Source organism: Ursus maritimus, unplaced genomic scaffold, assembly GCF_017311325.1.
Source record: "Ursus maritimus isolate PB19 unplaced genomic scaffold, ASM1731132v1 scaffold_6, whole genome shotgun sequence".
Lineage (NCBI taxonomy): Eukaryota > Metazoa > Chordata > Mammalia > Carnivora > Ursidae > Ursus > Ursus maritimus.
Genome location: NW_024426774.1, coordinates 8,573,105 through 8,590,741, shown reverse-complemented (window position 1 = coordinate 8,590,741; position 17,637 = coordinate 8,573,105). Strand labels below are relative to the sequence as shown.

The 17,637-nt window shown below is 50.7% G+C and overlaps 1 protein-coding gene across 4 annotated transcripts in view; it reads right to left on the bottom strand.

Annotated features, from left to right (window-relative positions):
• MYT1L (myelin transcription factor 1 like) overlaps positions 1-17,637 on the bottom strand; it is a 137,915-nt gene that overhangs the window by 95,609 nt on the left and 24,669 nt on the right. For all 4 annotated transcript variants that reach the window (XM_040622863.1, XM_040622864.1, XM_040622862.1 and 1 more), the window contains exon 4: positions 12,362-12,717. In XM_040622863.1, coding sequence (XP_040478797.1) covers positions 12,362-12,717 — 356 coding nt within the window. The remainder of the gene's footprint in view (positions 1-12,361; positions 12,718-17,637) is intronic.

Below are 17,637 nucleotides of genomic sequence, written 5' to 3'. Positions count from 1 at the left end.
CTTGTGCTGTTCGTAAACACGGTTCCCATCTTGTGCGTTGGTTTGGGATGATCTGAGGGTTTAGTTGTGACACAAGCCACGGAAGGCGGTGTGGATTGTCAGTGTGCTTAACCTGTCAACTCCTGGGCCTGACCAGTGGAATTCCGGTCCATTCAGATGTGAGGTTGTTAGGAGATGAGGAGAATCCCGGAATGACCACTGGATTCATAACACCGTATTCCTGGAAAGCATGAGGGAATCAGGCAGGTGGGCAGGAGGGAAGGGAGGGGACACCCGGTGGTGAGGCTGTGCAGGGGCTGGGGAGGACCACAGGGCAGGCGGAGACCACCTCAGCACTCTGCTGACCATGACCTTCTCCTTCCACGTGAGCCCTGCAGCCAGCCCACTTCCTGAGCCCAGGTTGAGTGATGTGAGCTCCCTCCCCTCTGCCTTTAATCTCAAATACCCCAGATGTACCTTGGGACAGGTAGAAGAAAAGTGTCCCACCTGCCCAGGTGCTGGTCAGTCCAAAAGCCTCTTCCCCCAGCAATGAGCCCCGGGGCCCCAGCACCCTCCCTGAGGCCTCACGCCCCATCCTGACAAAGAGGGGCTGAACCGGAGGGCCTCTCAGCCACTGAAGCCCCCTCTTGAGCAGGAATGGCAGGAGAATTTCTGACCTGAGGCGGGGAGGGAGGGCTGCCACGCACATTCAGCCTGAAGACTCCAAATCGTCACATTTCCTAATCAGGGTCCACTTGACAATGTTGTTTGTCTTATTTTCAGTTTTAGGGGAACTTTCAGACGAGGTCTGCCTATATCCACAGTCTAAGCAGTGGCTTCGGGGTGACCGGAGGCTAAAATTATCCAAGCAGAGATGTGCACTCATGACTGCAGGCAGCATGAGTGTGGAAAGATGCTGCCTCTTCCAGAGCCCAGTGGCCGCCCCCAGGGTCGTCTCTTAGGATCACAGAATGTTAGTGCAGGAAAGAGTCACAGATACGATTGCGTTGACACTTTCCCATTTGAAGACACGTGGGTCCAGAGGGTTGAGGCATCCTGTTTGTGTCCCTGTGCCCTGAGGGTGCTTCCCGCACCCCTCACGACGCTGCCCCCGCTCTCCAGAACATGTGGATATGCTGGGGGTTCAAAAATGGGCTGATCTCAAAGATCAGTTATCCACGAGAGACAAAGATCCGAGTGAGGAATGCCTGTCTCTGCTTCCAGGACGAGAGGCATCTCTTGGCCCCCATGCTTCTGTGCGGGTAGGTGAGCTGGCTGGTGAAGGCTCAGTGGAGACCCCCAGCAGGACGGCACGCCGACTCACAAGGAGTACCTGCTCCCGGACTTGAAGGAATGCTCGGAAGGGAAACAGAACTTCGCTGGGCTGGGGGCACTGAGTTCACTGATCAACGGCAGATCTTTCCTAAATTCACATCTAATAGGAGCTCTGACTCCTGGGTGTCCTCTGTTCGTAGCACAAATTGTGAGCGTAAGGCTTAGGGCAGAGCGGCGGGGCTGGCTCTCAGGCCGCCCCAGTGGCCTCGGAAAGGGCCCTCTCTTCTTCCGTAATTAATTTGTCTCTCATTTTGCTCAACAGATGCAGACATGGTCTGGTTCTACTTTGATTTGTTTTTTCCTTTCTCTTCCAAACCACAGGCTGCTTCTCTCCCACAGCTGCTCGTCTGCAGCCCCAAAGCTTCAAGCACTCGCTATGCACAGGAACGGGGGTCACCTGCATAGCACACGCCCCCGAGCCGCTACGGCCGCTGCTGGCGGCATGACACACCGGGCACACACCCACAAGCTCTGCCGGTGGCCATGGTGTGGATGAGGACGTGTCTGAACTTTGTCCACACAGACTAATAAAATACTCAAAGTCTTGTTCAATTAAAGTGTCTTTCAATTAAATGCTTAAAATGAGGGATTGAGGGGGCGCCTGGGTGGCTCAGTCAGTTGAGCTTCTGACTTTTGTTTTCAGCTCAGATCATGATCTCAGGGTTGTGAGATCGAGCCCCGTGCTGGGCTCTGTGCTGAGCACTGAGTCTGCTTGAAATTCTCTCTCTCTGCCCTCTGCCTCTCCCCCCACTCACACTCCCTGTCTCTCTAAAAACAAATAAATTAAAATAAAATAAGTGAATGAAATCTGACATATAATTTCTCAATTGATTGTGAAAAAATATTTGGAATTAGTTGAATTTTGTTTTTAATTAAGGAAAGTAGATACCGCGTGCCCGAAGTAATCTGCCTCCACCATGTGGAGGAAGCAGGGGGACCCCCGGGCCAATGTGGGAATCAGTAGCGACCTGCTGTGGTCTGTGTGTGCTGCGCTCTGTGTGGGGAGAAAGGCAGCTAGGGCCGGCTGGGGGTCCTGCTCTCGTGGGAGAGCTCAGCATTCCCAGAGCGGAGAGAGGTGAGAGACGGCCTCCGGCCTTGCTGGCCTCACACTCTTCCTCACCTGTGTGCTGCAGGTACGGTAGGTGGCGAAGCGGGACAGACACCCGGAGCCATTGCTCTTGCCAGGTCGGGTGACGGACCCAGGCTCCTCGGCATTCTGGGCGCCTTCCCGGGGCCCTGTCCTGCTGGGTCACCCTGGTTCGTCCACACACTGGCTTCTTTGCTCTCGATCGGCTCTTATCACTGGGGAGGGGATTTGGTGGGTGGCTGCAAACACCCACAATGTGTATTTCCAGCCCCTTTTCTCTGAACTGTGTGTTTGTCTTCTGTGGCTGTTCCTGGGCTTCTGTCTCCTTCCCATGAACGTCTGTACCGTGAGCAGCTCTCCTACTTATCTGCCACAGGGGCTGTTCACTGGGCCGGGCTGGGCTCCGCACCGAGGCATCGGCTAGGCTGTCTTTGCAGCCAGACTGCTCTCGGCAGCAGGAGCGGGTGCTTCTCTGCACCCAGCTGGGTCACGCCTGCTGCCTACCCACTCGGCGTGCACGCACAGCCCCTGCATGACACGGGCAGGCTCCCTGACAAGGGAGGGTTTACTGATCTTACCTCCTGTCTTGCCCCCAAGCTCTCCCTGCGCCTGAATGACAGCACTTCCTGCACCCCTCAGATGTGCGCTGTGCAACCTGACGGCGACCTATGGAGCCAATGCTGGTCAGGATTCAGAACTGCCAGCACCACTGGTGAAACTGCAGGATACAGGTCCCACAGGGTAAACTGAGGCACCAAAGAATGCCCCTAACTAGGAGGGATGTAAAGCTCCAGCAGCCTTTAGTTGGCTTGGGTCAAATACTGGCATTTCTAGACATCTTCTTCAAACTGAAAAACACACAAGCTTTGGAGAGGACGGTGCATGAGGACGGTCTCTCAGATCAGAGAGTAGTGTGATGGTCACAGCTCTCAGGGCCTGGGGGACACGGACCCAACGCCGCTCAGCTAGTCGTCCAGCCATTACTTACTGAGCACTTCCTAGAGCAGAACAATTAACCAGGCATGAGTTCTGGGGGCCACGGAAGTGACATTGCTGGGAGACACGCAAACATACGGAAAGCAAGTGTTAGGGCCGTGGTCTGTGGGCTGAGGGCAAGGAGGCCTCACGGGGGCCGACAGAGACAGGACACGGTGCCTCAGGTGTGGAAGCAGCAGGGCCAGGCGAAGGCGAGCTTGGGCCGAGACTGGAAGGAGAGGAGGGGGAGCAGCCGGCTGGCAAGACCCAGGAAAGACGTGGTTAACATTCTGTAATTTCATTAGTTTAAATTAATGTCATACTAACTCCGATTTATGTGTAGATAACCACGGGTGGCTAGGGGCTACTGTGTTGGCAGCACGAGGGGAGAGCAGGCATGGAGCTCTGATTTTGACTCTGCAACGTATAGACAGGCACACCTGGTTTCGAGGACACTGCGCCCCCTACAGATTGGAGGCCCGCGGACACCCCACGGCCAGCACGGCAGCCGGTGCCAGGGTTCCCACAGCCTCTGCTCACTTCGAGTCTCTGCGTCACATTTGGTGATTCTCACAATTCTCAACCTTTTTCATTATTCTAGTATTTGTCATGGTGATTGTGATCAGTGATGACAACCCGCTGGAAGCACAGATGATGGCTGGTGTGTTTCTGCAGTACGGGATTTCTTCGTGAGTGTTTGTACGTTGTTTGTTTACACGTGATGCTGTTGCACACTTACCAGACCACGGTGCCGTGTAACGACGGCTTGTACGCGCCCGGGAGACCAGACAAGTTGCTCGACCAGCTTCGCCTCCGTGGTCTGGAATGGGATCCTCAGTATCTCGAAGGGGTGCCTGTGTGTGTACATGTGTATGATTTATACACATATTCATGCAACACAAAATCGACGTAAACCATCCATCAGCCGACCAGCTCTCGTGATGTCTCATGTCCTGCGGTGGCTTCGTGGGCCCTGCACCCTGGTTTTGGAGTGTGATCGATACGCTGGTCCTGAGCATGAAGCCTGAGAAGCGTGCCCGGTTTGTTCACCTGATTCGTGAGGGCCAGAGCTAGACTTGTTCTTTGCACGAGCAAATCTCCAGTATGTGGAACGCGGCGTGGTATGCGGTGGGGGCTCCAAGGACGTCTGTAGCTGCAGTGAAAACTCAGTGAGGGGAAGCGGAGCTGGTGGGCAGACACCTCTCCCGGTCATCACGTGGAGGGGAGGTCACAGGGCACGTGCTGGACCCCTCAGCCCGTCTGCTGTATGGCTCTGCCCCTTGTCCGGCCCATCAGAAAAGTCAGAAGTCCTGCCTCGCACTTGAGATCTTCCTGTCACGGTGAAGATACCCCACGTGCGGAGAGGGAGGAGGGGTGAGGGAGCAGGCAGGGTCAAGGCACCCATTAAAAATCTTTACAAACTGTCTGAGGACAATTTCTGTCTTATTGATTTTAAGTGCTGCCCATTGTGTAAGCCAAACCATCCTTGAAGAATTCCCAGTAAGCCAAATGAGATAAACTGAAGGAAAAATAGGAGTTTTCACAAGGGACCCAGGTTACATAATGACTTGTAGAAATTGTGAGTTATGTTCCTTTCTTATTTTTTAAAAATATTTTTTCTTGCCATGAGAACTTTTTTTTAAAGATTTTATTTGTCTGAGAGAGATCGAGAGAGAGAGCGCACACAAGCAAGGGGAGCGGCAGGCAGATGGAGAAGTGGGCTTCCCACGGAGGAGGAAGCCTGCTGCGGAACTTGACCCCAGGACCCTGGGATCAGGACCTGAGCCCAAGGCAGATGCATCACCCACAGAGCCCCCCAGGCGCCCCAGTTATGTTCCTTTCTGACAGCGTTTGTTCATGAGGAATATGTGTATGAATGAAGCTTTGGGGGCCTTTCTACTTGACAACATTTTAGGTCTCTGGCTTATCTACTTAAAAATAAGGTAGTCATAGCCTCCACCCAGAGCAGGAGCTATAGGAAGTCAGCAGCTCTCAGACGGAAACAGACTGACCACGTTAGCCACCACCTCCGCCGCTCCCGGCCTCCTCTCTGCCCTCTGTCTCGCGCACACATGCGCACACCGCAGCTCACAGAGCTTCCGAGGGTTACGGATGGACTGGATATGCAGGTGCTGCGCAGGCATGTCTGGCTGGGAGGGAACTTCAGTGACTCAAGTCCCTGTTCTTCATTCCTACTCAACCATGGTTAATGCCGGTTGGACGGAAATAATCTGACCTGTTTCTAAAGGCCCTTCGAAAATGAGAATGGCATGACAACTTTCGAGGGACCTAAGTTCATCAGTCTTCAGGGTCTGGAAATCTTGTTCTCTGAGCCCAGGTCCTGAAGGCTCTACTTAGCGTATAACTTCTAGTTCTGCCCTTTGTAAAGAACTGCAATCTAAATTTTTCGTGGACACACTGCTCTTTTGTATATAGAATGCGTTTCATTCAGCAGGAGGTGCTGTCTGCTTAGTTTCTGTGTCCTCATGGGACCCCACGCACGTCTGGGTGTAGGGAAAGCATGTATCACTTTTGAAATGGGCTGTCTCTGTGCTCAGAGTCCCTTACGTCAGTGTGGCCTTGATGTGCACAGTATGTCTGCTATGCACGGCCGGGACCTCGGGATCAGGATCGTGGAAGGGCTTGAGTAGACGCGTGGAGGAGCAGGGCCGCGCGAGGAGCACCCCTAAGGCCAGCCGCTGCTGGGAGCTCTGAACTGCGTCCCTCCCTCCATTCTGCACATTCTTTCAGCTTCCAGACAACATAGCAAGCTGGGCGAAGGGCTGGTGCTGCCTCCTGAGCTTGGCAGGCAAACTGAGGCCCACAAGGGCAGTGACCCACCCAGGACAGGTATTACCCCAGGGCCAGAAAACATGCCTCCTGCCTGGGCTTTATTGTACTTTGAATAGCTGGCATTTGGAATAAAACTTATAATAAGAAGAGAAAACACATAAGCTGGTAATTCCTTCAAGTGGACCTTAAAACAAATCGAGTAGAAGTGTGTTAAATCTATTCTTTCAGAGCCTTGTTCCTCATTCTTATGTAAAGAAAGGTCTTTCCCCAGCACCTGGTGCACCTCGCTTGCAGCCTAAACGCACATGACGTTACATCCTCGGCAAGTTCCTGGTTTGGATTTCAGTGTCTGAAAATTCATGAAATACAAGCTATAATTATGTCTTACACTCATGCAAAATAAGTTTGCATGAAGAAAGTTTAATTTTTATCACAGACTTCCACCTAGAAATGTCTGACTCTGGCTCACTCATTTCGAAGGGATCGAGCTGGACCCTCCAATGCATCTGCATGCTAAGCCTCCCGAAAGAACGCTTCCATGGAGGTAGGGAGAGCTTAATTGTTAAGATGACAAAAAATCATCACATTCTTTCTCCCAACTGTGTCCACAGCCGTTCTCCAGTTGGAACCTTGCATACCGAACACATCATCTTTGTTTCTGTGTTGGTCTCAGAACTCATTGCTGTTTCTGCTGACGGCGGCAGAAAACCGGTTCGCTAATGGTGATTTTCAGAGTGTGCATTTCAACTGCTTCCTCATCAGGGACAGCGCCCTGCGAGCAACTTAAGAGGGTAATTAGCTAATCAATATAAGGACAGCATCCTGAAGGGAGTTTGGGGGAGTCGGAGGCCACAGTGCAGACTCCTCCCCACCTTCCTTCTGCCTTTGTCTCAGAGAAATTCGGGCCCATCTATTGCAAGTTGTCACGATGCTTTAACCACGTCAGGCCTCCTGCATCATCCTGTTTGACAGAAAAGACACCCTGCGAACATTGCAATTAAACAAAAAGTGTTTCTTTGAGGAGGCATTTATAAGGGTGTGTTTTGTCCTGAATTCCCTTCCAAGGACGGGGAGTCACTGCAGAGCACAGCCTGAGAGCAGCTCCAGGTGTCATGCAAGGGTGGTGAGAACACTGCAGAGGCAGATCTGGCACCGTGTGGCGATTGGACAGAGGCCGGGCAGCGCTGAGGGCGAGCAAGACCCAGTCGGCCGCGCACCTCACAGTGTTATTCTGTCTCTGGTCCGCGGGCTTCACCTCGCCTCTGGTGATCATTTCCTTCATCTGGAAGGTTCTCACCATAATTATTCACATTCCCCCCAAACCAGCCAGTCCCTCCATCGCCGTGAGCCCCCGAGACAGCCCCACACAGATGTGGGGACCACAACACCCTCAGGACTGGGAGGCGTCTGCGGTTTTTCTAATCCGACCAAATGGTCAAGGGAATTGTCCCTTGGAGCCAAATTATCCAAGGCGGTCCCAGGATTCAACAAAGAGCAGCACAGAAAGGACTTTACATTTTTACAGATGTATTTCAGAAACGGGTATGTTAGGAAACAGTTATGTGTTGAAGACGGCTGTGAACACGAGCATTTTCTCTAGTCTGGAAAGCAAGTTGCCATGTTCTTCCTCATGGAATTTTCTTTCTTATTAGCAGGCAGATCCACACACCATCATACAGACACACATATACTCCCACAGACACCGATGGTATAGACATGTGTGTGCATACCACTTAAAGTTGAGTTTTTTTTAGTGGGATGAACTATGAAATTAAACCATAGCTTATGAGGCACTAAGTGACCACGTGATCTAAATTTCTCAAATCGTAAGAATCCAAAAAGATATTTACCACAGGATGTACAAAATCTGCTATCACACAAATCTATGATCCCCGAGTACTAACTTTCTTACCTTTAGTATAACAAGGGGACTTCTGTTTAGTAAATGCAGACTAGGCCACTGCAATGTATTTTGAAAATAAAATCCTCCATGCAAAAGACCAGGCCAACTGGGCAAAATATAATTCTGATGAATTAAATTTGAATTTAATGTAATCTTAAATGAACTACTCAGATATTCTTCCCTTTTGTTCAAACAAGCAAAAAGTGGTAAAAAGAACACGAGCAGAGTTCGACCACATAACCACCACTTACTGAAAATCACGGAATCTTTCTGGGTCTGACTTTCTAGTGAGGATGGCAATGAAATGGTTTCTACCCATCTCACACAAGCATCGAAGATCCAACATAACCCTGAACCTCAATACAGCTGCTGGGTGTGTGCATTCTTAGCAATACTTTGTTCATACGTAACTAGCATGCTGGAGGATCCTTGGAATTAAAATACACTTCTAATTCCCAGGTTATAAATAATGGTCCTTCTATAATCTGGGGGCCTCTGTTGTAATATTCTGGGGGGTTCATCTAAAACAACACCTCCCGGACTGCACAATCCAATTTATAATAGAGCATACACTGCGCCAGATCAAACAATGATTCCATCCCACGAGCAGAAATGGACAGACTTTCACCTGCTCGTAAAGCTGGTATCATGTGGCCCCTTCATGATGCCCTGCTTCCTCGTGTTAGATGCTGCTTGTGGGTGTGCACGTGTGTGAGCCAGACTCTGGGCATTGTCTGCAATGTTCTCGTCTCCCTGTGTCACGATTGCTTTGTTTCTCTGTTAACTGAAGTCACTGTCTCTGCCTCTATCTGATAAGGTAAAGGCACCATCCGTCTTGGAGAGAATCTGCTGACGGCTCAGGGAGATGATGGCCACTGAGAGCGGAAATCAAGGAACATGAAAGATTGACTTCAAGAGGGTGACCCAGAATTCCGACCACCAGACAAAAACAGACAGTCCCTGCTTTTCACAAATGTATGATTTCTGCCAAATCCATTCAAGGAGTGGACAAAGGCACCACTATGGGATGTCCTGTACTCGCAGTGCGTTTCTTATGGTAAAGATGTCATCATCATGGAAGGAACTCACATTTGTTGACCGTGATTCTGGCACTAAATTTACCAGGAAGGTAAAACATAATGTATTTGATAAGTGAGAACATGGAAAGAGGAGATTGACAGATACATGAATGCTTGGTCAGCAAAGCACTTGGCCAACTGGGGTCTTGGAATACGTGATCATGGGGGTCCTCCAACAGACTTCTCTGTATTATAGCAAATCTCAGTGAGGCAGTCTCTAGATACCAGGCACCTGAGGTGATTTCTTCTTAGGAAAGATACTTTTGCTTGACTCAGAAATCGAGCAAGCCTTTGGTGCTTCCCTACAGAGAACCAGCAGCGATCGTCCACATGGACCATCACTGTTTGATCTCAGTGACTCATCGGGACCTAAGACTCATGCAGGAGCCCATCTGAAAGGGGGTAGATTATTACACTTTGCTGCCAAGGACACTCAGTGAATTGGAGGTATTAGTCTTATGATAAGCAGATAGCCTAATGATCGCATAACATTTCGCCATGGCTGAACCCTTCTTTAGTGGTTCCAGTGGATTCCTTTAAAGTTTACACGATAGATGATTCTAGAAGGTGCTTAGCTGGGGAGCTGGGTGCTGAATATGAATTCTGAATCCAGGAATCTGACAAATGATTATTTATCCTCTTAATGGGCATTTGGCTTCCAACTACTTCCCTTGTATGCTTCAGATTCTCATTCAGTGTTTGCTGGGCACCATGCTAGATGGGGTCCTGCAGTTAGACACTCCGGGCCTGCACCACACTAATGCAACCATTCATTTCATGGTTCTATCATACATCACTTATGCTCACTTACTTGGATTTTTCTAGAAAAATGTCACTAGTTTTGATCTGTTATCTCACTTTTAAAAACAATTATGTTCTAAGCATTCAAATTAGAATAATAATTTTTTTTTAAAAAACCCTATCTCAATGTCCATAAAAGCCAAGCTGTGGAAAGACCCGAGATGCCCTTCAACAGATGAATGGGTAAAGAAGATGTGGTCCATATACATAATGGAATATTACTCAGCCATCAGAAAGGATGGATACCCACCATTTGCATCGACATGAATGGACCAGGAGGGGATTATGCTAAGTGAAGTAAGTCAAGCAGAGAAAGACAATTATCATACGGTTTCACTCCTATGTGGAACATAAGCAACAGCGCAGGGGGGAAGTGAGGGAATACTGAAGGGGAAGAAAGAAGAGAGGGAGACAAACCATGGAAGACTCTGGACTCTGGGAAACAAACTGAGTGTTACAGAAGGGAGGGGGGCGGGGGATGGGGTAACCGGGTGATGGGCATTAAGGAGGGCATGTGATGTGATGAGTACTGGGTGTTATACAAAACTAATGAATTATTAAACACTACATCTGAGACTAATGATGTACTGTAGTTTGGCTAATTGAATTGAAATAAAAAGAAAAGAAAACCCTATCAAGTTGCGTCCTAAAGCTATTCCGTTAGGGCTCTGCTATGTCACTTTGTACTTCAAAAGTCGATTATTTAAAATAAGAATCTAAGTAAACTAAAATTGGAAGTTTAATTCTAGCAAATGGAGAGCAGAACCTAGAATGTGGTTAAGAGCCTTGGTTAAATTTTGCGTATTTGCAAAGCTCTCCCACCAGAGCCCATCCCACACAAACACCCACACTTTGAACTGTGCTGCCCACTGCTGTCCAAGCACAGAACGGGCATCCGGAGGAGTGGGGATGCTCACACCATCTTTGTAAGAAGCTACAGTCAAGTGACAAACCAGTGACCAGCTTCAGAAGTTAATGACTTCGCCCCAAACTGCACACATTCAGGAAAGTGTTCACAAGTCACAAGTTCACAAGTGACAAATCGGTCTGTTTTCCAACGTTGCACACGCCGTGTTACAGGGAGGTACTGTCTGTAATTCTCGGCATGCAGCTCCGTCTCATCAGTGCCACTGGGGTCTGGGCCCACAGTCCATGCAGCGGGGCTCGTGGTGCCTACGTGAGTGTGCTCTGATGCATGCCACCATGCTCCCAACACTGCAACAGAAGAACCATCTTGGGACCCCACCCATTAATGTATGGAATCTGTGCGCACACGTGTATGCACATAGGTGTGTACAGACACGTGCGCACACCTGCGCGAACGGAACGGTGACCTGAACCTGCTCTAACAGTCATAAATTCAGGTTTCCTAGGACAAGCCAGCATGACTTCTGAAGGAGAAACATTAATTTCTGTGTGCCACGCGGGAGGGCAGCAAGCAGCTCTCTGCACTGGCTGAAGCACCTGTCCTTCCTATCGAGACACTAGCTCTCCTAGGATTCAGAGTGTTGAAGAGTTTGAGCCCAAGCAAGAAGCATAAGAGAAAACACTCCCCTTGCTTTTAAACACATTTGGCATTTCTCTGAGGCAAACTTTAAGCCAATAAAGGCTAAAATCTAGATTCTTCAGGAAACTCCCACCTTTTTCTAGAAAAGAAATGACTTTTAGGGAAAGGATTATCTTTCAAGTCATATTTATGAATCTGACACTAACAGAAACCTGGATATAAAAGCAAAACCATCTTAACTCTATTGCCCAAAGCACGGTCACCACCCTGGGCACCACGACTTTACAAGTATGCCTCACTCACAACACTGGACGCCCCAGGTCAGAAACACTGTGGTTCTTGGACACCAAGCAGATGACGGGTCAATGAACTATTTCATTGCAGCAATATTCCACCCCACCCCGATCCGTGACAGAAGTACGGCTTCGGCAATCGACAGACAAGACTGACAGCCCCGCCTGGTATCCCAGGGGTCCTGCCGAGCTCCCAGCCCTTGGGAAGGCAAGCAGCGAGGCATCCCCACACCACCACTTGGGCCGATACAGTACGTCGTGGGAGCATCCAAGAACACGTAAGGTTAAAGACCAGGTGTGCTGCCCTAAGTTTCTGGATAAAGCAGCTAAGGTAAGCTAGTCAAATGTGCACTCGGTGAACACCGGGGCACATCAGTGTGGAGCAAGCTGACCTTGAGACAGCCTCTACTGTCTGGCAGGACAAGGAAAGGAATGCTTTCAAACCAGTGCTAAGGACACATGAATGGATACTCGTTTCAGCCTTGACCAGGCAGACTTATTTCATGAACAAGCAATCAGGAACATGTCCTGAATAGCAACACTGGGATCTCCACATCGACACACTGGCCCCAATCACCACTTGATGCGTGCTACTATTTTAAAGATTACCATTGTCTTCCTCCTCTTCGTCGTCGTCGTCGTCCTCCTCCTCGTCCTCCTCCTCGTCCTCCACATCCTCCCCATCCTCGTCGTCGTCGTCGTCCTCCTCCTCGAGCTCCTCCTCTTCCTCCCGGTCCCCCTCCTCGTCCTCCTCGTCCTCCTCTCTGTGCTCGTCCTCGTCCTCCGAGAACTCCTCCTCCTCGTCCTCCTCCTTCTCGTCCACATCCTCTGACCCCTCGCTCTCATAGCACTCATCCACCGAGGAGCTGTCGGCTTTCACGGCAAACGGTTTCCGCTTGGGGGCAGGCTCTTGGGGCTGCTTATCCTGTGTTTTTCTTTTTTTAGCCAAGGGGCAGCCATATACGCTGTGGAGAGAGAGATAGAGAGATCTGTGTCACTATCTTTGGAGGTTAGAGAAACAGGAGCCCTGGTCAAGCGAGCTAAGGCTTAGCATGAGCGCCATCCACGCAGGGGCGGGGAGGGTCTGAGCACCCGTGCACACACATGCGCACACACGCGCACACACACGCATTCCCCTGGTCACCGCCACACTAGTCTCCCTTCCCAGCTCTTCCTTGCGGCCACCCCATAATAATGTGGAGGTCCCACGCAATTCAGGAGGATGGTCTGTGAGGCATGGCCTCCAAATCACGCAGGTGGTGACACAAGTTCACTTTCTTAAACGTCTGGCCAAACGCGCATTGTGTGCGTTGTACATCTTACAGGAAGACTTAGTTCATGCACAGTGAATGAATATACACCCACTCACGTGAAACATAAAAATACGTGTGTGTGAGAAAGCTCTCTATTCTGCAGACAAAATGGCATCTGTAAACATGATGAACAACTCGAAGACGAACTGTGAGCCCTGCTGCTGAGAACAGCCACACAGTTTAAACATGTGAGGAAGATCGTCAGTCCCATCTCAACTTTACACAAAACAAACTCAGTGTTGGAGTCCCTAAATCATGCTGAAATTGGCCCAGCTTGGGTAAGATCCTTAGAGCAGGACCCCAAACCTTTTCTCCCAGGAAGGACAATTTTCCAAAGTGACGTTGCTAATTATGGTTCTTGTCTTCCTGGGATAAACCCCAAGGAATAAGGGGGGAGACACAGAGGTTCACAGACAAATGTTCCTTTTGTCTAAATGAGATGTGTGATCTCCATGACTGACTAACAGTCCGTAGAACCCTGATTAGCTTGTTTTTGGACTTGAAATGTGGAATGTATACCTAGTCTCCTACGGACACGTTTTCAGAGGCTCCTTGATGCTGGACCCCAGGCCCTCCCTGCCAGGTTCAGAGGTGAAAGACACAGGCGTAGACAGGGGTGAGTGCTACTGTGTTGGAAGCAATCAGTGTGGATTATGTGTGCACCAAATACCTGGCATGCCGTGGGCACACAAGAAAGGGCTGCTGAATGAACGGATGGCGTGTGATCAGTGCTATGATAAAGGCATGCCCAGGGCGCTACACTGAAAAAAGAGGGAGGGACAGCAAGTCAAGGGAGCTAGGACATGCCCCAGAAGGATGAGGCTGGGGGACTTCTGAAGGGGATGCACGAAGCTATTTAAACACATTTCAAGTAAAACAGAGATTTTGCAAAGATGTGAACATAACAATGAGTATGATCAGTGCAGAAAACAGACATAAAAACCAAACGCAGGGGTTTAGAGTGTGTGATGGTGGGGTTGGCAGGAAGGTGGCCAGTGCGAGCTGGGGTTAGGAGCGGCAGACCAGCCTGGGGGACTCGGTGCGTTTCACCCCTGGGAGGGGCGTGGGCGGAAAGGGTAGGAGAGGCGGTCACTGTAACGACCTGGTGTTGGGTGAGAGTCCTTGGAGCCTCCGCTGGGCACTCAACTCCCTGACGGGCTCTGAGGCACCCCTAGCAGCAAGAAGAGGAGCGAGTTAGATGCACGGCAGAGGGCAGGGACGTGCACGTAGGAGGCATTCTGTTTGCAATATGATGGATTTGAGCTGTGTGTGGCAGGTCTCACAGAGTGAGGGGCTGGACAGATACTCGACTTTGTACTTCAGGGTGCCCCGCTGTAACCCAGCATCTCGCATGCTTGCTTTAGGGATGGAAGGAAAAGGTTAGCGCAGTGCGCACTGGGGACCCAGTGAAAGGTCGTGCCCACTCTTAGACCACCATCGCGATTTTTCTTCTTGCTCGGGGTCCAGCAGCATGTCCCTTCTCATAGCTGTGGACACTTACTATTGTGCTGTTTGTCACTACTGTCAACTCTTCCCAGACAATTCAGACCGGGAAGGGACAGAAATGACACTGATTTCACGTCTTAGAAAATGATTTCTTCTGGTTGCTTGCAGTAAAGATAACATGATTCACTGGGTGCCCTGGAGGATGCTGGCAGGCATTGGCACCCAGAGTTGAGGGACTTTGTTCCCATCCTGGTGTGTGACTGTGGGCAGTCCCTTCTTCGGTAAAGCGAGGGCCACTGCGTGATTGCTGAGACGCCACCACTGCCTCCTGAAACTTAGCATCTCTCAGAAATGTAATAACCAAAACAAGAATAATACTATAACCAGAAGAAAACTGAGGAGAATGTGTATAGGTCTGTACAGCATTTCTAAGATTAAATAGACAGAGTTCTGAGCTGTCTTTCGTGTGACTCTTACCACGGACCGGGGAGACTGAGTCAGTGGCCTCGCACACAGACGGCAGCTCCCCCTGGCTTGCCGTCCACCCCCTTGTGCTGAATAACCACCTGAGTCGAGCCTGAGCGCCACACCAGCCAGGCTTCTGGGGAGAGGGTCCTGGTCAGGAGACGGCTGACATGCCCAGTCTGTGTTTGTCAAAGTGAAGACTTCGCAATCCGTGCACTTCCTCTCACAGACCCAGCCCACAGTGTCCAGGTCATAAAGCCGGCCGGCACCTGCCCATCGAGGAGCTCTGTTCTCCATCAAGGTTACCTTCACAGAGCTCCGGGCCTCCCTTTGACCATCAGATTCATCCAGATTGCTAGGAAGTGAGGTAAAACCAGCCGGTTCTATGCTAATCCGTGGTGCTACTCGAAACGCTTGCCCACACCGGGAGCAACAGGAGACCCTTCCGACGCACAGGCCAGCACGGCTGGGGCTCCTGCTCTATCTCCCCTCTGTCCACTCACACTTAGCTGCCCGAGATCTCCAGATGGCCCGCTTGTTGCTCAGGCCATAAGTGGCAGGGGAGCACATTTCAGAGCAGCAGAGTGGAGACTGTCCTTAAAAGAGAGGCTGCAATTAGAAGGCCACAGAACTGGACTTCACTCTGGAGAGACAGGCCGCTGGGATTCTGGAAGGTGGCCTGTCTGAGCTGCGGGACATTGCAGGTGGGGGTTGGGGCCCTAGCCTGCTGAGCTGGGGCGTCTGGCCATCAGGACGGCTCCTCTTCGGATGTCTGCCCACCTGCCCCTCTTGCTGCCGTGGTGGGGACAGGAACCTGCTCTGGCTCCTCTCCCCGTCTCCTGGTGCCCACCGTGGCTCCCTGTCCTCTAGAGACCTTTGTGGTAGCAAGGCAGGGGAGTGGGGGAGAGAAAGGCAAGGAGGGAGAGTAGAAACACCGCTGAGTCAGACAGCGGGAGAAGCCTGGGTGTGGAGCATCAGGGCAGAGTGAGGAGGGGAAGGAGTCGGTGTGTGTCTGCCTGTCACCCCCCCCACCCCGAGCATGAGCCTCACCTAGCGGGTCCTGGTGTCACCACATGGCGCATTTGGCAGACAGCGTAGTGACGTGGAGGGAACAGCATGTCCAGAGCCCTGCATTCCTGCCTGGGCTCTGTTAACACCTGGATGGGCTCCTGGACACTGGGTGGGCCTCAGTTTACCTATCTTTGTAATGGAAAAGCTGCGAGGCCGTCGACTGTGTTACAGTTTTAAAGCATTCAAAATTCCTGAATGGTCTCCTCATTGCTCCTAGTGAAGTATAAATTCTATCGTCTACTCGGCTTCTGTTTTTGATTTTGGAAACCATTTCGATTAAGCTTCCAACTGTTGGAGTTAAGCTGACCTTAAACATCCAGTTCCTTCTGCCCCTTCGTGCGGCTTCATGCTCAAAGTCCATTAATATTAACTGTAAATCATATCAAATGCTTACTGCAAACACATTCCGTTTGCCCCTTTCCTGTTGGATCCAGTCTCACCGGCCCCCAGCTCCTGGTGCCTACTTTAAATGTGGGAGCAAAACCCACATTTTGCCTGCAAGGGAGATCTCATTCACATGTCGGACAGAGGTGGATCGAGAACCTGCTCCAGTCCACAGATGCCTCCTGGCCTGCGAGACCTGGGGGTTCGGAACATTCCAGAGTGCAGCCTCACTCATGCAGCATGAGTTTGAGGAGCGTGGGTCCGGAGGAACCCACATTCTGTGCATCCCGTGTCTGCTGACGAGATGGCCAGCCACCTGGGAGCAGAGAATTCGCACACCCATGAAGAGGGGGTGCTGCCCCCACCGAATCCACAGGCTGGAAAGGTGAGCGTGCTTCACAACGGTGTCCCACCCATATTCATCTGGACTCATTCCTGCAGGCACATATGAGTCTTTCTAAGAAGACAAATAGAAACCCACAATGCTGGAATGTCTCCACTTCACAGAAAACACTTGGAGTGCATGGTAGAGTCTAGGAGTAACTGGGAAGCCGGCACCAGGCTGAACTTCAGCTAAACGGACGTGGCAGGTGTGTGGCTGGCCCTTCCCCCTCCTGCACACGGGAGCTCCCGAGCTCAGCTGAGTGTGGGCTTCATGTTGTTGCTTCCGTCCCCAATTCTACTCCTCAGCAGAACAGGCAGCCTCCACCAGCCGAGTATTTCCCATGGCGGCCAGCGGAGACTTGCTGATGGCCGGTGGTCCAGGCATCTTTGTGGAATGAACCACAGTTTTCTCCATTTATCACAAATGAAAGCTCTTACCCCATTCCGGTGTGATTGTGGGTTCTCCTCCACGAGACTGAGAAAACAGCCTGTGTTCAACTGCATGTTACATTTTAGAGCTGGAGTGCCCAGTACAGTAGCTGCTAGTCCTGTGTAGCTATTCAATTAAAATTAAAGAGAATTTAACAAATTAACTCCTCAGTCACACTAGTCACACTTCAAGTGTCCAGTAGCCACAGGTGGCAAGTGGCAGGCATATTGGTGATTTCCATCACCAGCACCAATTCAATGGGCACGTCTGGACACAGTGGGTGCTCAGAGGGATTTGCAGAATGGGCACCCGATGGAGAGGACAGTGGATACTGCAGGAAGAAGAGGAGAGTGGGATAAGAAGGGCAGAGCTTTTATCATACGGTTTCACTC